The following is an 18,979-nucleotide window of genomic DNA, read 5'->3' as shown; positions in this document are numbered from 1 at the left end:
TCAGGCACGCCCCAACGTTGGCAATTTTTAGGAGGAGCTTGAAAACGTGGTTGTTCCAGTGTGCCTTCCCAGAATAAGGAAACTCCAAGACATATGTCCCCAAATGCACTTTACTAGAGACCCAGGATATTTGCATTCCCCATCCCCCTCCAAATACCTACCCTTTTCACCTAGTCATGCCCAGCATATTTTTAATTTTAACTATTACATTTGGCCCTGCCATAGATTTTAATGTGTTGTGGTGTTTTGTTAATGTTATTACTTTGTTTTGATTTCATTTTGTTGTATTGTTGTTGTTGTTGTTGTTGTTACTGTTGTATTTGGGCTCGGCCTCATGTAAGCCGCACCGAGTCCTCTGGGAGATGGTAGCGGGGTACAAATAAAGGTTTATTATTATTATTATTATTATTATTATTATTATTATTATTCTCCTTCCTTGGAAAAGCACCTGCTTAAGCCAGACCTTGCTTTACCTGCAGCCTGCCAACACACAGTTCCAAAACTTCCAAAATGCCAAAGGTACACCAAAGGTACACCATCTCTCTCCTTCCCATGGAGCAGAGTGTCAGGGTGGGCTGGACTCCTCCGGCCTGCCACAATTTTGGAATATTAGAAAGTCTCTTATATAGCAATATTTCTTGCTGATGTTGTTCCAAAGTTATAAACGAATGATCGATTTTTTCCAGCCTGAAACATCCTGGCTTCATCTCAGTTCCTGGACACATGTTGACTCTCCTTAATTGGTGTTGGTAAACATAAGGAGCCTTGTGTTGACTTCCTTCTTAATGTTGATCTTAAACACCCTTTTCTTTAAAAGCCTGTCTGAATAAAAAGGCTATACAGTAGAGACTCACTTATCCAACATAAGCGGGCCGGCAGAACGTTGGACTAAGTGAAAATGTTGGATAATAAGGAAGGATTAGGGAAAAGCCTATTAAATGTCAAATTAATTAGCAGGATTCAAAACGATTTTGACAGATTAGAGAGATGATTGGCCAAAACTAACAAAATGAAGTTCAACGGGGACAAATGCAAGATACTCCACTTTGGCAGGAAAAACGAAATGCAAAGAGACAGAATGGGGGACAATGCCTGGCTCGAGAGCAGTACGTGTGAAAAAGATCTTGGAGTCCTCGTGGACAACAAGTTAAACATGAGCCAACAATGTGATGTGGCGGCAAAAAAAGCCAATGGGATTTTGGCCTGCATCAATAGGAGCATAGTGTCTAGATCTAGGGAAGTCATGCTCCCCATGCTCTATTCCGCCTTGGTTAGACCACACCTGGAATATTGTGTCCAATTCTGGGCACCACAATTCAAGAGAGATATTGACAAGCTGGAATGTGTCCAGAGGAGGGCGACTAAAATGATCCAGGGTCTGGAGAACAAGCCCTATGAGGAGCGGCTTAAGGAGCTGGGCATGTTTAGCCTGAAGACGAAAAGGATGAGAGGAGATATGATGAGGACCATGTATAAATATGTGAGAGCAAGCCACAGGGAGGAGGGAGCAAGCTTGTTTTCTTCCTCCCTGGAGACTAGGATGCAATGGAACAATGGCTTCAAGCTATAAGAGAGGAGATTCCATCTGAACATGAGGAAGAACTTCCTGACTGTGAGAGCTGTTCAGCAGTGGAACTCTCTGCCCCGAAGTGTGGTGGAGGCTCCTTATTTGGAAGTTTTTAAACAGAGGCTGGATGGCCATCTGTCAGGGGTGATTTGAATGCAATGTTCCTGCTTCTTGGCAGGGGGTTGGACTGGATGGCCCATGAGGTCTCTTCCAACTCTTTGATTCTATGATTCTGCGTATTGATTTTACAAATAAAGCACCAAAATACCATGTTTTACAACAAATCGATAGGAAAAAGCAATTCAATACATGGTAACGTTATGTAGTAATTACTGTATTTACGAATTTAGCACCACAACAGACAAGAGTTCTTTCTTTCTCCCACCCTAGACATTATTCCACAGGTAAATATACACTCCACTTCCCTCAGCTGTGGATCCGGGTGGGAGGCAGACTGTGTTGGATAATACAGAATGTTGGATAAGTGAAGGTTGGATAAGTGAGACTCTACTGTAGATTAAATATTCACAGAATGCAAAAGTTTTAAGGAAGTTAAACCATCCAAAATATTAAAATTATTTAAAAGCTCTTGTGAAGGAGAAGAATCTTTTGTGATTTTGATCTTGTGTCTTTGTTTTCAGGGAATATGTTTTACAGCTGGCTGGAAGGTAACTTTTTTAAATGTTATCAATCCCTATTGCTGCCATAATCCTTTTATTACTAACTAGCCATCCCTTGCCATGCGTTGCTGTGGCCCAGTCTGTTGATCTGGAAAATAAAGTAATGAGAAAGTGTTGGTTTCTAATATATGTAATGTCTTTCTGCTTGTGGGTCAACAGTATTTCTTGCTGTTTCTTTGTCAGTGTTGATGTGGAGAGTGCCAGGTTTGTTTACTCTGGAACATGCGACATATAATTGTCCTTCTTTAGGGGTCCCTTTCAAATCTATGATACTATATCTCTGTGTGTGAGAATCATATCTATCTATCTATCTATCTATCTATATATCTATCTCTATGGCTGGATGGCTCTTTGGAGGGCTTTTATTACGTTTTCTTGCCCTGGTCATGGGGGTCCTGTGTGGGAAGTTTGCCCCAATTCTGTTGTTGGTGGGGTTCAGAATGCTCTTTGATTGTAGGTGAACTGTGAATCCCAGTGACTACAACTCCTAAATGTCAAGGTCTATTTCCCTCAAACTCCATCTGTGTTCATATTTGGGCATGTTGAGTATTCGTGCAAGTTTAGTCCAGATCCATCATTGTTTGAGTCCACAGTGCTCTCTGGATGTAGGAGAACTACAACTCCCAAATTCAAGGCCAATGCCCACCAAACCCTTCCAGTATTTTCTGTTGGTCATGGGAGTTCTGTGTGCCAAGTTCGGTTCAATTCCATCATTGGTGGAGTTCAGAACACTCTTTGATTGTAGGTGAACTATAAATCCCAGCAACTACAATTCCCAAATGACAAAATCATAATTTTTTGAGTGATGGTCACTCCTTGTGTTGTGAGACGTTTTGTTGCCAAATTTGGTGTGATTTCGTTCATTGGTTCTTTTGTTTTTAAGGAACTCATTATGCACAGAGCATTTTTATATATATAGACTAGCCATCCCTTGCCATGCATTGCTGTGGCCCAGTCTGTTGATCTGGAAAATAAAGTAATGAGAAAGTGTTGGTTTCTAATATATGTAATGTCTTTATGTTTGTGGGTAAAAAGTATTTCTTGTTTCTTTGTCAGTGTTGATGTGGAGCGTGTCTGGTTTGCCTACTCTGGAACATGCAGGATATCATTGTCCTTCTTTAAGGGTCCCTTTCAAATCTTTGATACTATATCTGTCATATACATCTATATATATCTAAATGCTCTGTGCATAATGAGTACCTTAAAAACAAAAGAACCAATGAACGAAATCACACCAAATTTGGCAACAAAACGTCTCACAACACAAGGAGTGACCATCACTCAAAAAATTATGGTTTTGTCATTTGGGAGTTGTAGTTGCTGGGATTTTTAGTTTACTTACAATCAAAGAGCGTTCTGAACTCCACCAATGATGGAATTGAACCAAACTTGACACACAGAACTCCCATGACCAACACAAAATATTGGAAGGGTTTGGGGGGCATTGACCTTGAGTTTGGGAGTTGTCGTTCACCTACATCCAGAGAGAACTTTGGACTCAAACAATGATGGATCTGGACCAAACTTGGCACAAGCACTCAATACGTCCAAATATGAACACAGATGGAGTTTGGGAGAAATAGACCTTGACATTTGGGAGTTGTAGTCACTGGGATTCACAGTTCACCTACAATCAAAGAGCATTCTGAACCCCACAAATGACAGAATCAGAGCAAACTTCCCACACAGAACCTCTCATGAGCAACAGTAAATACTGAAGGCCATCCAATCCAACTCCCTTCACCAGGGCAAGAAAACATAATCAAAGTCCTCCTGACAAAGAGCCATCCAGCCATTGTTGTTGTTCATTCGTTCAGTCGTCTCAGACTCTTCGTGACCTCATGGACCAGCCCATGCCAGAGCTCCCTATCGGCCGTCACCACCCCCAGCTCCTTCAAGGTCAGTCCAGTCGCTTCAAGGATGCCATCCATTCATCTTGCCCTTGGTCGGCCCCTCTTTCTTTTACCTTCCACTTTCCCCAGCATCCAGCCATAGATAGATAGATAGATAGATAGATAGATAGATAGATAGATAGAGATATAGAGATATATATGATTCACACACATAGAGATATAGTATCATAGATTTGAAAGGGACCCCTAAAGGACAATGATATGTTGCATGTTCCAGGGTGGGCAAACCAGACCATCTCCACATCAACACTGACAAAGACACAGAAAGAATTACTGCTTACCCACAAGTATAAATAAATTACATATATTAGAAACCAGCACTTTCTCATGACTTTATTTTCCAGATCAACAGATTGGGCCACAGCAATGCGTGGCAGGGACGGCTAGTATACATATATGTGTGTGTGTGAATCATATCTATATTTATTGCTGGTTGGCTCTTTGTCAGGAGGGTTTTGATTATGTTTTCTTGCCCTAGTGAAGGGAGTTGGACTGGATGGTCTTAACTCACCATTTCTCAACCTTGGGGTCAGGACCCCTGGGAAGGGGGTCTCGAGGGGTGTCAGAAGGGTCAGCAAAGTCCACCAGAAAACACAGTATTTTCTGTTGGCCATGGGGGTTCTGTGTGGGAAGCTTGGCCCAATTCTATCGTTGGTGGGGTTCAGAATGCTCTTTGATTGTAGGTGAGCTATAAATCCCATCAACGGCAACTCCCAAATGTCAAGGTCTATTTTCCCCAAGCTCTACCAGTATTCACATTTGGGCATATTGAGGATTCGTGCCAAGTTTGGTCCAGATCTAACATTGTTTGAGCCCACATTGCTCCCTGGATGTCGGTTAACTACAACTCCAAAACTCAAGGTCAATGTCCACCAAACCATTCTAGTGTTCTCTCTTGGTCATGGGAGTCCTGTGTGCCAAGTTTGGTTCAATTCCATTGTTGGTGGAGCTCTGAATGCTCTTTGATGGTAGGTGAACTGTAAATCCCAGCAACTACAACTCTCAAATGACAAAATCAATCTCCCTCCAATCCCACTAGTATTTAGACTTGGGTGTATTGGGTATTTGTGCCAAAGTTGGTCCAGTGAATGACAATACATCCTGCATATCAGATGTTTACATTACAATTCCTAACAGTCATAAAATTACAGTTATGAAGTAGCAACAAAAATAATTTTTTGGTTGGGGGTCATCTTTGATTGTAGGTGAACTGTAAATCCCAGCAGCTACAACTTCCAAATGACAAAATCATATTTAAAAGTGATAGTCACTCCTTGGGTTAGTAGGTGTCCTGTGGCCAAATTTTGGTGGCAATTCGTCCAGTGGACTTTGAGTTATGATGTCACTCAAAACGAACACAGCATTTTTATATATATAGAAGATGGACCTTGGATGAAAATATTGTTTTAAGTCGCTATCTTAGGTCCTTTCAATGCCTTCTTGCAGGCCTCTGCGTGGAGAAGAGGGCTTTCTACAAGCTCATTTCGGGGCTCCATGCCAGCATCAACATCCATCTCAGCGCCAGATATCTCCTGAAAGGTTGGTACCAATGTTTTCTTGGTGTGTATTGTACATAGTGCAGCATCTGGACGGACGCATAAATTGACTTTGAGTTTGACTATGATACCAAGTTCCTATCCTCCCCACAGACACCTGGGCCGAGAAGCAGTGGGGGCACAACGTCACCGAGTTCCAGCAGCGCTTTGACGAAGTCCTGACGCAAGGAGAAGGTCCCAGGAGGCTGAAGAACCTGTACTTCATCTACCTGATCGAATTGAGGGCCCTCTCCAAGGTCCTGCCCTTCTTCCAGCGCCCGGACTTCCAGCTCTTCACGGGGGACGCAACGCAAGACGCAAAGACCAAGCAGCTCCTTCTGGAGATCCTACACTTGGCCAAGTAAGCATCAAGACCTTCCAAACAGAGCAGGCCAGGGCCAACTTTGGCTCTCCCTCCAGGTGTTTTGGACTTCAACTCCCACAATTCCTAACAGCCGGTAGGAAGAAAATGAAAGGAAAGTAAGAAAGGCAAAAGGAGGGGGAAAGGGAAGAAGGAAAAGAAAAAAGATGGGAGAAGGAAGCAAAGGAAAGGGAAGGAAGGAAGGGAAGGAAGAAAAGAGGGTAAGAAGGAAGGGAAGAAGGAAGGAAGGAAGGAAAGGAAAAGGATTTCATGGCATTACACTGTGGTAGTCAAATTGGTGTCAAACCCTATTAAATTCTGCAGTGGAGATGCACCCTAAGTTGAGCCCTTTGAGAAATCTCATTCATACTATACCCATAATTCAGAGAACTTTAAGTCTGTTAGAAATGACTTTTTTATTCCTTTCTGCTTTAGGTCTTTCCCTTTGCACTTTGACGAAAATTCATTTTTTGCTGGAAAACAAAGAGAAGCTGCCAAACTAAAGGTATTTTCCCAAGCCATGTTTTGGTGGTTCCCATTTACACTCCTGCTATAACTGTTTCTACTTATATATTGTACATGGTGCAGTAAAGCCTCCCGCTCTGTTACATGTCTTCTTTTCCTTCGCATCCCTATCAGGAAGAAGTTAGGCTCCATTTTAGGAACATTTCAAGGATTATGGACTGTGTCGGGTGCATTAAGTGCCGCCTTTGGGGGAAGCTCCAGGTAAGTCCCTGTAAAAATCAGTTGGTGAGTGTGTTAACTGAAAATGCAAAGCATGAAGCTGATTGGTTGGGCCACACCCGGGGAGCTAGCTGAGCCTGGGAGTTTTGGCAACAGTTACATATAAAGGCCAGCAATATATTTAAGGGAAGGCCTGTCGTTTTCATTTGGTGCCTGAACAGGGACACAAAAATTTTGCTCCAGGTAAGTCCCTGTAAAAATCAGTTGGTGAGTGTGTTAACTGAAAATACAAAGCATGAAGCTGATTGCTGGGCCACACCTGGGGAGCTAGCGGAGCCTGGGAGTTTTGGCAACAGTTACATATAAAGGCCAGCAATATATTTAAGGGAAGGCCTAGCGTTTTCATTTGGCGCCTGAACAGGGACACAATTTTTTTTGCTCCAGGTAAGTCCCTGTAAAAATCAGTTGGTGAGTGTGTTAACTGAAAATGCAAAGCATGAAGCTGATTGGTTTGGCCACACCCAGGGAGCTAGCTGAGCCTGGGAATTTTGGCAACAGTTACATATAAAGGCCAGAAATATATTTAAGGGAAGGTTTGCCATTTTCACCTGGCGCCTGAACAGGGACGTGATACATTCTCAGTGTTTCCCTTTGAAACCTCCTGCTAGGAACTGTTGCCCTCCAAGCCAGGAAAACCCTCTGACTTTAAACACTACACAGCTGAGTAGAAATGCAAGCAGTTTATTGAAGATATTTTAAAAGCAGTAGCAGTAAAAAAAACACTCGATAAAAATAGGTAAATCCAATTAGGTAGAAAGACAATCAGGAACAAATAGTCCAGGAAATAGTCTGGGACATCTAATCACCTCTCAACAAAAGATTGCCCCAGGCACTGTCAGGCCATCAAATGCTAATCAAGGTGGTCAGTTGAAACATTCAGACCTAGCTCCAGCAGACAAGAGTTCTTTGTCCCACCCTGGTCCTTCCACAGATATATCAACACTTTTTCCTAGTTCCAACAGACCTCACTACCTCTGAGGATGCTTGCCATAGATGCAGGCGAAACGTCAGGAGAGAATGCCTCTAGAACATGGCCATATAGCCCGAAAAAACCTATAGCAACCCAGTGATTCTGGCCATGAAGGTTTTCAACAATACATAATCCAGGAAATTAATCCATCAGTTCATGAAAAACAAATACAGAAACTTCCAAGGTGGAACTCCAAAACTTGAATCATGAATCAAAAAAAGGCACTTAACACATGAATCTATCCAAGGCAAGACTTCCAAGGACCAGGAAAGATGTTGTTTGAACTACAGATTCTGTACTTGGCACTTTTATCTCCTAATCTATTCATTGTCCCAAGCGGCAAGGAACGTATTTTGTTTCAGCCTTGACTCTGTAATCAATCTCTCTCTCTCTCTCTCAGCCTGGCAGAATGCCTAAGAGATTGGGTTGTTTGCCTGTGCTGACTAAAAACATGCCTTCTATCTACTGGCTCATTAATTTCTGCTAGTGTGTCTTTGGTAGAATGCAGTGAATCCCACTTGAAATGCATCCCATCCCTCAAAGAATTCCAGCTTTTGGAATGGATTCACCTCCTTCCATTCAAGGATTGAAAAATAGGTGAATCCAATTAGGTGGAAAGATAAGCAGGAACAAATAGTCCAGGAAATTAATCTATCAGAGTTCATGAAAAACAAATACAGAAACTTCCAAGGTGAAACTCCAAAACTTGAATCATGAATAAAAAAAAGGCATTTAACACATGAATCTATCCAAAGCAAGACTTCCAAGGACCAGGAAAGATGTTGTCTGAACTACAGATTCTGTACTTGGCATTTTTATCCCCTAATCTACTCATTGTCCCAAGTGGCCAGGAACGGATTTAGTTTCAGCCTTGACTCTGTTATCAATCTCTCTCTCTCAGCCTGGTAGAACACCTAAGAGATTGGGTTGTTTGCCCGTGCTGACTAAAAACATGCCTTCTATCTACTGGCTCATTAATTTCTGCAGCTGGGCCAGGAGCCGAGCTATTCTCAGGCTCAAAGACATGAGAATTCTTGGGATCAAATCCTGGGAATTTTCTGGTCCTCTTCCAGGGACCATACCATCATCCCCAAACCTGAACATTCTCATCAGAAAAATACACTTTGAACAGGAATCCCACTGTCACTCTCTGCATCTAAAGCAATCTGATCATTAGAAACATCATTGCCATTCCCAACATCCAGAGTGCCCTGATCATTAGACACAATCACAGGCCGAACTCCAACAGGAACCCTACGTTCACTGGTGTGTCTTCAGTAGAATGCAGTGAATCCAACGTGAAATGCATCCCATCTCTCAAGGAATTCCAGCTTTTGGAATGGATTCACCTTCCTCCTGACTGACTCTGCTTCTCGCTCCTTTTTGACCACAGACTCAGGGTTTGGGAACGGCGTTGAAGATCCTGTTCTCCGAGCGCCAGATAGAAAGCCTGGCAGAAAAGGGCCCTTCGCCCAAATTCCAGCTGACGAGGCAGGAAATCGTGTCTCTCTTCAACGCGTTTGGAAGGTGAGGAAGGCGCAATCTGCAAATGTGTTATGTCCCCCTGTGCGTGTAATTGCACATTTTTATCTGTAATGATGTTTAGGCAAAAAGGAAGCAAGACTTTTAGAGAGCAGGCATCTCACTTCCCTTCTCTACATGTTCATACAGTGCATTAAAGTGATGTTGTTGTTTTTTTGTTGTGTCAGGATAGAATCATAGAATCAAAGAGTTGGAAGAGACCTCATGGGCCATCCAGTCCAACCCCCTGCCAAGAAGCAGGAATATTGCATATCTGGACCAAACTCTACACGAATACTCAATATGCCCAAATGTGAACACTGGTGGAGTTTGGGGAAAATAGAATCTTGACATTTGGGAATTGTATTTGCTGGGATTTATAGTTCACCTACAATCACAGAGCATTCTGAACCCCACCAACGATAGAATTGGGCCAAACCTCCCACACAGAACCCCCATGTGGGCCACAGCAATGTGTGGCAGGGGATGGCTAGTTTTATATAGTTTTAGAGCCAATTTCCAAAAAATGAAGGAAACACTGAGCAGCATTCCGTGGACACAGATACTAAAAGATAAGGGAGTTATGGATGGATGGGAATTTCTCAAGAGTGAAATACTCAAGGCACAATTGCAAACTGTGCCAACAAAGAGAAAAAAACAGGACAAGTGCAAAGAAGCCAGAATGGATGTCCAAAGAACTTCTAACTGTGCTAAAACACAAAAGAGACATGCACAAGAAGTGGAAAAAGGGAGAAATCACCAAAGAAGAATTCAAACAAATAGCCAACACCTGTAGGGAAAAGGTCCGCAAGGCTAAAGCACAAAACGAGCTCAGGCTTGCCAGGGGCATTAAAAACAATAAAAAGGGCTTCTTTTCTTATGTCAGTAGAAAAAGGAAAAACAAGGAGGCGATAGGGCCTCTTCGAGGAGGAGAAGATGGGGCAATGCTGACAGGGGGTAGGGAAAAGGCAGAACTACTTAATGCCTTCTTTGCCTCGGTCTTCTCACAAAAAGAAGGTCATCTTCAACTTCAGCAAGACGGAGTGGATGAGGGATTAGAGGACATCCAACCCCAAATTGGGAAACAAGTCGTCCAGGAATATCTGGCCACTCTAAATAAGTTCAAGTCCCCAGGGCCATATCAACTACATACACCCAAGAGTATTGAAGGAACTAGCGGAAGTCATTTCGGAACCATTGGCAATCATCAATAATAAAAATTGTTTATTATTATTATTATTGTTCTTGTTCTTGTTGTTGTTGTTCTTGTTCTTGTTGTATCAGTCACAAAGCAAAGCTAATTTTCTGCCTTTCCTCCTTGTTTCAGGATTTCAACCAGCATCAAACAACTGGAGAATTTCAGAAACCTCTTGCGACCTCTACAATGAAAAAAAGATTGGTCCCTTTGTTCTGCAGAGGCGAATCTCAGGGGTGTTTTCGGACGACCTGAGCATTGGGATTGCCTCGCTTTTGGCAAGGAAGGCTTCCCAAATCCTGCAATGATCTCCGGCTTATTCAGTGGTGGCTAAAATCCTCAGCCAAGTCTGACTTTACAGGCAAAGAGATCCGGCATCCTGTTTCCTTGAATCCCGATGTGTTCCTACTTGGCGGAAATCAGCCCGGCCTTCACTGTTCTCAGGGAGTTCCTTCTGCTTAAAAACAGATTGAATGAAGCCTACGCTGGATTTTGGATCACGCTTTGCAATGATCCACACCCGAGTTGGGTGGTCCTCTGTTTTAGGGGGATTTGGGGGATGCACCATTTTGTAGGCTCCAAATGATGCCGACTTTATGGTCAGTTCATTGTATTTATTATGGCGGACCCTCAGTCACAACCCCAAAACATGGGAATGACAGGCAAATGTCACGAAACCCACACAAAGTACAGGTTGAGTGTCCCATATCTGGAATCCAAGAATCCTCCAAAATCCAAAATTATCCACTTCAGTGGCTGAGAGAGTGATTCGGGATACCCAAATTTCGGATGGTTCGGGATACCCAAGTTTAGTTTCAAGTTTCAAATTTAGGGTTCAAGCTGTAAGACAGCCATGGGCAAACTTGGGCCCTCCAGGTGTTTTGGACTCCAACTCCCACAATTCCTAACAGCCTACCGGCTGTTAGGAATTGTGGGAGTTGAAGTCCAAAACACCTGGAGGGCCCAAGTTTGCTCATTCCTTCTATGAAACATACTGAATTTCATGTACACATATGCAAACCCAAATCCCAAGCCATATAAACCCAAATCCCAAACTTTTTCTGGTCCCCAGCATTTTGGATAAGGGACACTCGTCCTGTACGACCCTAAAAGGATTCTGTTGACCCTCCAGCGCGACACTATGATCGGCTTCCTTAGAGAGGTATTCTCTTGGGTGAAAAATAAAGATATTTTATTCCATTTTTTGTGGAGTTCTTGGTCCCTCAACTACACCAAATGGGGAAGGTGGACTATATTTCAAAACTGGGTATTAGAGTCTTAATTGCAAGTTACGAGTCAGTCCAAAGTGGATGTGGAATTGCAGTCTGTCCTCATGATAATACCTTGCAGACCGCAGAAAATACCTTGCAGACCGCATCTCGGCCTATGAGCCCACGAGGGCCTTGAGATCATCCGGAGAGGCCCTTCTCTCGGTCCCGCCTGCCTCACAGGCACGTCTGGCGGGGACGAGAGAGCGGGCCTTCTCGGTGGTGGCCCCCCGGCTGTGGAACACCCTCCCTGCTGAAGTTAGGCAGGCGCCCTCTTTGATGGCCTTTCGTAGGGGCCTGAAAACATGGCTCTTCGAGCAGGCCTTCAATTGAGTGTATCTTGAACGACTCTGGAATGGACTAGGACTATGAATTTTGGCTACGACCCCGGGACTAGACGAAGCGGACTTTTAGTATAAGTATATGTTATGTTTGTATTGTCTGGTTTGTGTTGTCCTGACTTATTGTACACTGTTTCTTTGTGTTGTTGTTCACCGCCCCGAGTCGCCCTCGGGCTGAGAGGGGCGGTCAATAAATGCAAATAATAAATAAATAAATAAATAAATAAATAAATGATGGGTTAGTAAAGGGAAAGGTTTCCCCTGACATTAAGTCTAGTTGTGTCTGCCTCCGTGGGTGGTGCTCACCTCCATTTCTAAGCCGAAGAGCCGGCGTTTTCCATAGGCACCTCCAAGGTTATGTGGCCAGCATGACTGCATGGAGCACCATTACCTTTCTGCAAAAGTAATGCCTATTGTTGCGAATAGCAGGTTTCAGTGAGGTCCAGTGCAGAAGACACAGTAACATTGCACCCAGGAAAGAGGAAAAAGAACAGAAAATCTTGGCTACCTCTATGCAGTGTTATTAACAGGCTCTACTTATTCTGCATAGAATTATGGAAAAAATAGACCCCTGTCTGATCCCACAGCAAGCTGGCTTCAGGAAAGGCAAAAGCTGCACATCGCAAGTGCTGAACCTGACTTTGCACATAGAAGATGGCTTTGAAAGGCAGCAGATCAGAGCTGTCTTCATAGACCTGTCAGCGGCTTATGATACTGTGAACCACCACCACCTCCTGAGAAAAATGTATAGTATTTATTTATTTATTTATTTGCTATATTTATATACCGCCGTTTCTCAGCCTAGCCGGCGACTCAACGCGGTTTACAACATAATATAACAATCAACAGTAAAAAAGTTAAAAGCATAAAAAACATAAAAAACATAAAAACACAATTCATACATCAATACCAATCCAGTTCGACTCTTAACTAAAAACGTGATCCAGTTCATCATCCATATTGCCAGTCCTTTAGTCAGTTACCATTCGTTGCATTGGGTTAACCAAATGCCTGTATCACAAAGGAAACCTGCTACAAAACAGGAGCTTTTTTGCTGAGTTCCAGGGCCAGAGAAGCAGATGGCGGAAACAGAAGAACGGCCTGCCTCAGGGGAGCGTGCTTGCTCCATCCATGTTCAACATCTACACAACTGACCAGCCACTGCCAGAAGGGACAGAGAGTTTCATCTATGCTGATGATCGTGCCATCACTGCTCAAGCAGGGAGCTTTGAGATGGTAGAACAGAAGCTCTCTGAAGCTCTAGGTGCTCTTACTGCCTATTACAGGGAAACCAGCTGATTCCTAATCCATCTAAAACACAGACATGTGCCTTTCACCTTAAGAAGAGACAAGCATCCCGAGCTCTGAGGATTACCTGGGAAGGAATCCCACGGGAGCATTGCAGTGCACCCAAATACCTGGGAGTCACTCTGGACCGTGCTCTTATCTACAAGAAGCAGTGCCTGAACATCAAGCAAAAAGTGGGCGCTAGAAACAATATCATACGAAAGCTGATTGGCACAACCTGGGGATCACAACCAGACACAGTGAAGACATCTGCCCTTGCGCTATGCTACTCTGCTGCTGAGTACGCATGCCCGGTGTGGAACACATCTCACCACACTAAAACAGTGGATGTGGCTCTTAATGAGACATGCCGCATTATCACAGGGTGTCTGCGCCCCACACCACTGGAGAAATTACACTGCTTAGCCGGTATTGCACCACCTGACATCCGCCGGGAAGTAGCAGCCAATAGTGAAAGGACCAAGGCAGAGACATCTCCAGCTCATCCCCTGTTTGGGTATCAGCCAGCACATCAACGACTTAAATCAAGAAATAGTTTTCTTAGATCCACAGAGACACTCGCTGGAACACCTCAGCAAGCGAGAGTTCAAAAGTGGCAGGCTCAAACCCAGCACCTCAATCCATGGGTGATACCAGATGAGAGACTCCCCCCTGGGCACACGGAGGACTGGGTGACTTGGAAGGCGCTGAACAGACTGCGCTCTGGCACCACGAGATGCAGAGCCAATCTTAAGAAATGGGGCTACAAAGTGGAATCCACGACATGCGAGTGCAGAGAAGACCAAACCACTGACCACCTGCTGCAATGCACCCTGAGCCCTGCCACATACACAATGGAGGACCTTCTTGCAGCAACACCAGAGGCACTCCAAGGGGCCAGATACTGGTCAAAGGACATTTAATCAGCTACCAAGTTTGCAAAATTTGTGTGTTTTTTTATCTGTTTGTATGTTTTTGTTCTGTTAGAAATGTTAGAAATGTAATACAATGTTCTGGTTGCGGATGACACGATAAATAAATAACAGGCTCTACTACAACACCGACAGCACAAGGGTTTAACCCATTGTGCCAACGCGGCCCTCTCATAAACTCTCAGGCCAAAATGACATTGTGGTACAATGCCGTAAATCCAAAACCACTTCAAGGAATTCTGGCGGGTACTGAAAAAGTCAAGGATAAAATCTGACTGACACCCAATCATCCCAGAAGTCATTCCTGAAGTCTCACAAGGGTTAAAAACAAGCCATTTTTATTTCAAAATCAGACATTATTACAGTTTTGGGTGGAGGAATGAACACAATACATTCATCAGCTGCACCTTTTGCTTTCAACTTGCCCACTATTTGGGGAGGCATTGGAGGCGACAAATGGGGCCACACCATGGAAGACCATGCTGAAGGAAGACCCTGGCTGTTAAAAGAACACATGGGATAATTCACATTAGTAGAATGTGGGACAGGTGTTCCTGCAGAGCGTCACAATTTATATACGCGTGGAGGAGATTTTTTGGGCGTTCATGTGCCCCAACCAGCTCCATTTAAGTCATATTGAATATTGAATTCTTTCAGGATCAATTGGTACCATTGAAGGCAGCAAGCCATTGGACCTTTGCTTGAAGCCCTTTCTACAACATCCCATTTCCCTCCGAAACAAACCTAAAGTGCACAGTGTGTGTTGTGAAACACAAGCAAAACAAAAAACACAATTAAGGTGGTGCAATGTGGCTCGATCCATCTTTGGCGCTTCATAGGATGTTTTTGGCACAAAGAAATGGCAACGTGCAGAAAACCTTTAGCCCGGTTTGCAAGATTTTCTAACTCTTTACAATTTGTGTTCCAAAAAAAGGAACTTTCCCAGGTTCCTGATACACGTGACTAAGTTTTCCAGTGGTGGTCAAAGCACGGCAACCATTGAATTTTATATATCCTTGCTGGCAGGTTGTGTTTATGTTTGAGATGGTGAAAGAATGGCAACACCGCAATGTGGGCATTGACATTGTGGGCATTGGCATTTGCATGAAATCTGCTAACACACCATATAATACTTGCATATATACCAGGCATGGGCCAACTTGGGCCCTCAAGGTGTTTTGGACTCCAACTCCCACAATTCCTAACAGCCTACCGGCTGTTAGGAATTGTGGGAGTTGGAGTCCAAAACACCTGGAAGGCCCAAATTGGTCCATGCCTGGGGTAAATGATGCTCAACCAGTACATCATAGCAAAGTTAGGGAAATTATTTTGGACACTTTACAAATTGTAAACAATAGTACAGTTGACCCTCCACATTTGCAGTTTAATAAACTTTCCCCATGTTTACATGATAGATCCAATTGGGAAATAACATTTATAACCCAGGAACAAAAATCGTGTTACATAGCGTTATAAATGGCCCTTTGAAGGCAACTACAAGAGTTGAATGAAAAGTAATGCCTCCACCATCGTAAGTCAACAGATGGTAATACTAGTATGCGGCAGGTACTGGCTTGTTCAGTAGCCTCTCTTCTACAGTTCCATTTTTGGTGGGAAGCCTTAGCATTGAACGGTTGTGTTGTTAAAGTGCAAAGTATGGAGCCCTGCGCAGACGGTCGGTCAATGCGACTTAAGCAATGTGCAGTCATTGAGTTCTTGACAGTAGTAGGTGTCACCCCAAAGGAGATTCATCAGAGAACGCAAGCTGTTTATGGTAGTTGTGTTGATGTGAGTACTGTGCATCGTTGGGCAAGTAAGTTTAAAGATGTTGATGTGACACTTTCTGCTGTCAAGAATTCAATGACTGTACGTTGCTTAAGTGGCATTGACTGACCGTCTGCGCAATGTATAGCCTGCAGAAGAGACGGCTGAGAGGAGACGTTATAGTAATGTATAAATGTGTGAGAGAAAGTCCTAGGGAGGAGGGAGCGAACTTGTTTTCTGCTGCCCTAAAGACTAGGACGCAATGGAGCAATGGCTTCAAACTACAAAAAAGGAGATTCCATCTGAACATGAGGAAGAACTTCCTGACTGTGAGAGTTGTTCAGCAGTGGAACTCTCTGCCTCGGAGTGTGGTGGAGGCGCCTTCCTTGGAAGCTTTGAAACAGAGGCTGGATGGCCATCTGTCGGGGGTGCTGGTTGGAAGAATCCTGGGAATTTAAGAGTCCCAAACAAAGACTTTTGACTTATGTATTGGGAGTGTCTCCGAAGCATTAATTTCGCTACAGCAGCGCTTCCCAAAATGTGGATATTTTTGGGTTTCACCTCCCAGAAGCTCCAGCCATTTTGGACAAGGAATTCAGGGAAGAAAAAGCCAAAATACTCGAAAGCCCAAAATTTGGGAAACCTTGCCTTGCAGGAATTTCTGCAGCTCCATGTGGTTTCCACCCTACAGAATTATGGCCTGTTTCAATGCTCTTCATCCCATCAGAAGCTTGGATTTGGGAGTTTCGTGGAGTGTTTACACTTCCCTGCCAGTGAGTTCCAATGGCAAATAACAAATTTCCCCTAGCAAACTACAAATCCCAGAATTTCAAGTGTCAAAACCTGTTTCAATGCTCTGCGTCCCATGAGAAGCGTGGTTAGGGGTTTTGTGGAGTGCTTACACTTCTCCGCCAATGAGTTCCAATGGCAAATGATAAACCTTCCCAAGGAAACTGCAAATCCCAGAATTTCAAGCATCAAAACCTCTGAGTCCCATGAGAAGCTTGGATTTGGGAGTTTCGTGGAGTGTTTACACTTCCCTGCCAGTGAGTTCCAATGGCAAATGACAAATCTCCCCTAGCAAACTACAGATCCCACAATTTCAATAGTCAAAAACCTGTTTCAATGCTTTGCGTCCCATGAGAAGCTTAGATTTGGAGTTTCGTGGAGTGGTTACACTTCTCTGCCAGTGAGTTCAAAGGGCAAATGACAAATCTCCCCTAGGAAACTACAAATCCCACAATTTCAAGAGTCAAAAACCTGTTTCAATGCTTTGCGTCCCATGAGAAGCTTAGATTTGGAGTTTCGTGGAGTGGTTACACTTCTCTGCCAGTGAGTTCAAAGGGCAAATGACAAATCTCCCCTAGGAAACTACAAATCCCACAATTTCAAGAGTCAAAACCTGTTTCAATGCTCTGCGTCCCATGAGAAGCTTTGATTTGGAGTTTCGTGGAGCGTTTACACTTCTCTGCCAGTGAGCTCCAATGGCAAATGACAAATCTCCCCAAGGAAACTACAATCCCATAATTTCAAGTGTCAAAACCTCTGTGTCCCATGAGAAGCTTGGATTTGGAGTTTCTTGGAGTGCTTAGACTTCTCTGCCAGTGAGCTACAATGGCAAATCTTTCCTAGGAAACTAGAAATCCCATAATTTCAAGAGTCAAAACCTGTTTCAATGCTCTGTGTCCCATGAGAAGCTTGGATTTGGAGTTCCGTGGAGTGCTTACACTTCTCTGCCAGTGAGTTCCAATGGCAAATGATGAATCTCCCCAAGGAAACTACAAATCCCAGAATTTCAAGAATCAAAACCTCTGCACCCCATGGAGTTTTGTGGAGTGCTTACTTCTCTGCCAGTGAGTTACAATGGTAAATCTCCCCAAGGAAACTAGAAATCTCATAATTTCAAGATTTAGATCACACTTGTGCAATGGGAAAGGAGGCAAATCTCCCCCAGGAAACTACAAATCCCATAATTTCATGAGTCAAAACCTGTTTCAATGCTCTGCATCCCATGAGAAGCTTGGATTTGGGAGTTTCGTGGAGTGCTTACACTTCTCTGCCAGCGATTCCCAATGGTAAATAACTAATCTCCCCTAGTAAACTACAAATCCCATAATTTCAAGAGTCAAAACTTGTTCCAATGCTCTGCGTCCCATGAGAAGGTTGGATTTGGAGTTTCAAGGAGTGCTTACACTTCTCTGCCAGTGAGTTCCAATGGCAAATGACATCTCCCCAAGGAAACTACAAATCCCATAATTTCAGTGTCAAAACCTCTGCGTCCCATGAGAAGCTTGGATTTGGAGTTTCGTGGAATGCTTAGACTTTTATGCCAGTGAGTTACAATGACAAATCTCCCCTAGGAAACTACAAATCCTACAATTTCAAGAGCCAAATCTGTTTCAATGCTCTGCATCCCCATGAGAAGTTTGAATTTGGAGTTTTGTGGAGTGCTTAGACTTCTCTGCCAGTGAGTTCCAATGGCAAATGATAAACCTCTCCAAGGAAACTACAAATCCCATAAGTTCAAGGGCCAAAACCTCTGCGTCCCAAGAGAAGCTTGGATTTGGAGTTTCGTGGAGTGCTTAGACTTCTCTGCCAGTGAGTTACAATGGCAAATCTTTCCTAGGAAACTAGAAATCCCAGAATTTCAAGATTTAGATCACACTTGTGCAATGAGAAAGAGGGAAAATCTTCCCTAGTTAACTACAAATCCCAGAATTTCATGAGTCAAAACCTGTTTCAATTATCTGTATCCCACGAGAAGCTTGGATTTGGAGTTTCGTGGAGTGCTTACACTTCTCTGCCAGTGAGTTCCAATGGCAAATGACAAACCTCTCCAAGGAAACTACAAATCCCACCATTTCAAGTGTCAAAACCTGTTTCAATACTCTGCATACCATG

The 18,979-nt window shown here is 43.6% G+C and overlaps 1 protein-coding gene across 1 annotated transcript in view; it reads left to right on the top strand.

Moving 5' to 3' along the window:
- Nucleotides 1-11,418, top strand: part of ERO1A (endoplasmic reticulum oxidoreductase 1 alpha) — a 43,819-nt gene extending 32,401 nt beyond the window's left edge. Inside the window, exons 10-16 of the mRNA XM_067463115.1 lie at nucleotides 2,209-2,235; nucleotides 5,607-5,699; nucleotides 5,810-6,056; nucleotides 6,492-6,561; nucleotides 6,696-6,782; nucleotides 9,164-9,297; nucleotides 10,619-11,418. Of these exons, the coding sequence (XP_067319216.1) occupies nucleotides 2,209-2,235; nucleotides 5,607-5,699; nucleotides 5,810-6,056; nucleotides 6,492-6,561; nucleotides 6,696-6,782; nucleotides 9,164-9,297; nucleotides 10,619-10,679 (719 nt within the window). The 3' untranslated portion in view covers nucleotides 10,680-11,418. The remainder of the gene's footprint in view (nucleotides 1-2,208; nucleotides 2,236-5,606; nucleotides 5,700-5,809; nucleotides 6,057-6,491; nucleotides 6,562-6,695; nucleotides 6,783-9,163; nucleotides 9,298-10,618) is intronic.
- The last annotated feature ends 7,561 nt before the right edge of the window (nucleotides 11,419-18,979 follow it).

The sequence above is a fragment of the Anolis sagrei genome, chromosome 1 (assembly GCF_037176765.1).
Source record: "Anolis sagrei isolate rAnoSag1 chromosome 1, rAnoSag1.mat, whole genome shotgun sequence".
Classification (NCBI taxonomy): Eukaryota; Metazoa; Chordata; class Lepidosauria; order Squamata; family Dactyloidae; genus Anolis; species Anolis sagrei.
The sequence above is the reverse complement of the archived record's forward strand: the minus strand, read 5'-3'. Positions and strand labels throughout refer to the sequence as shown.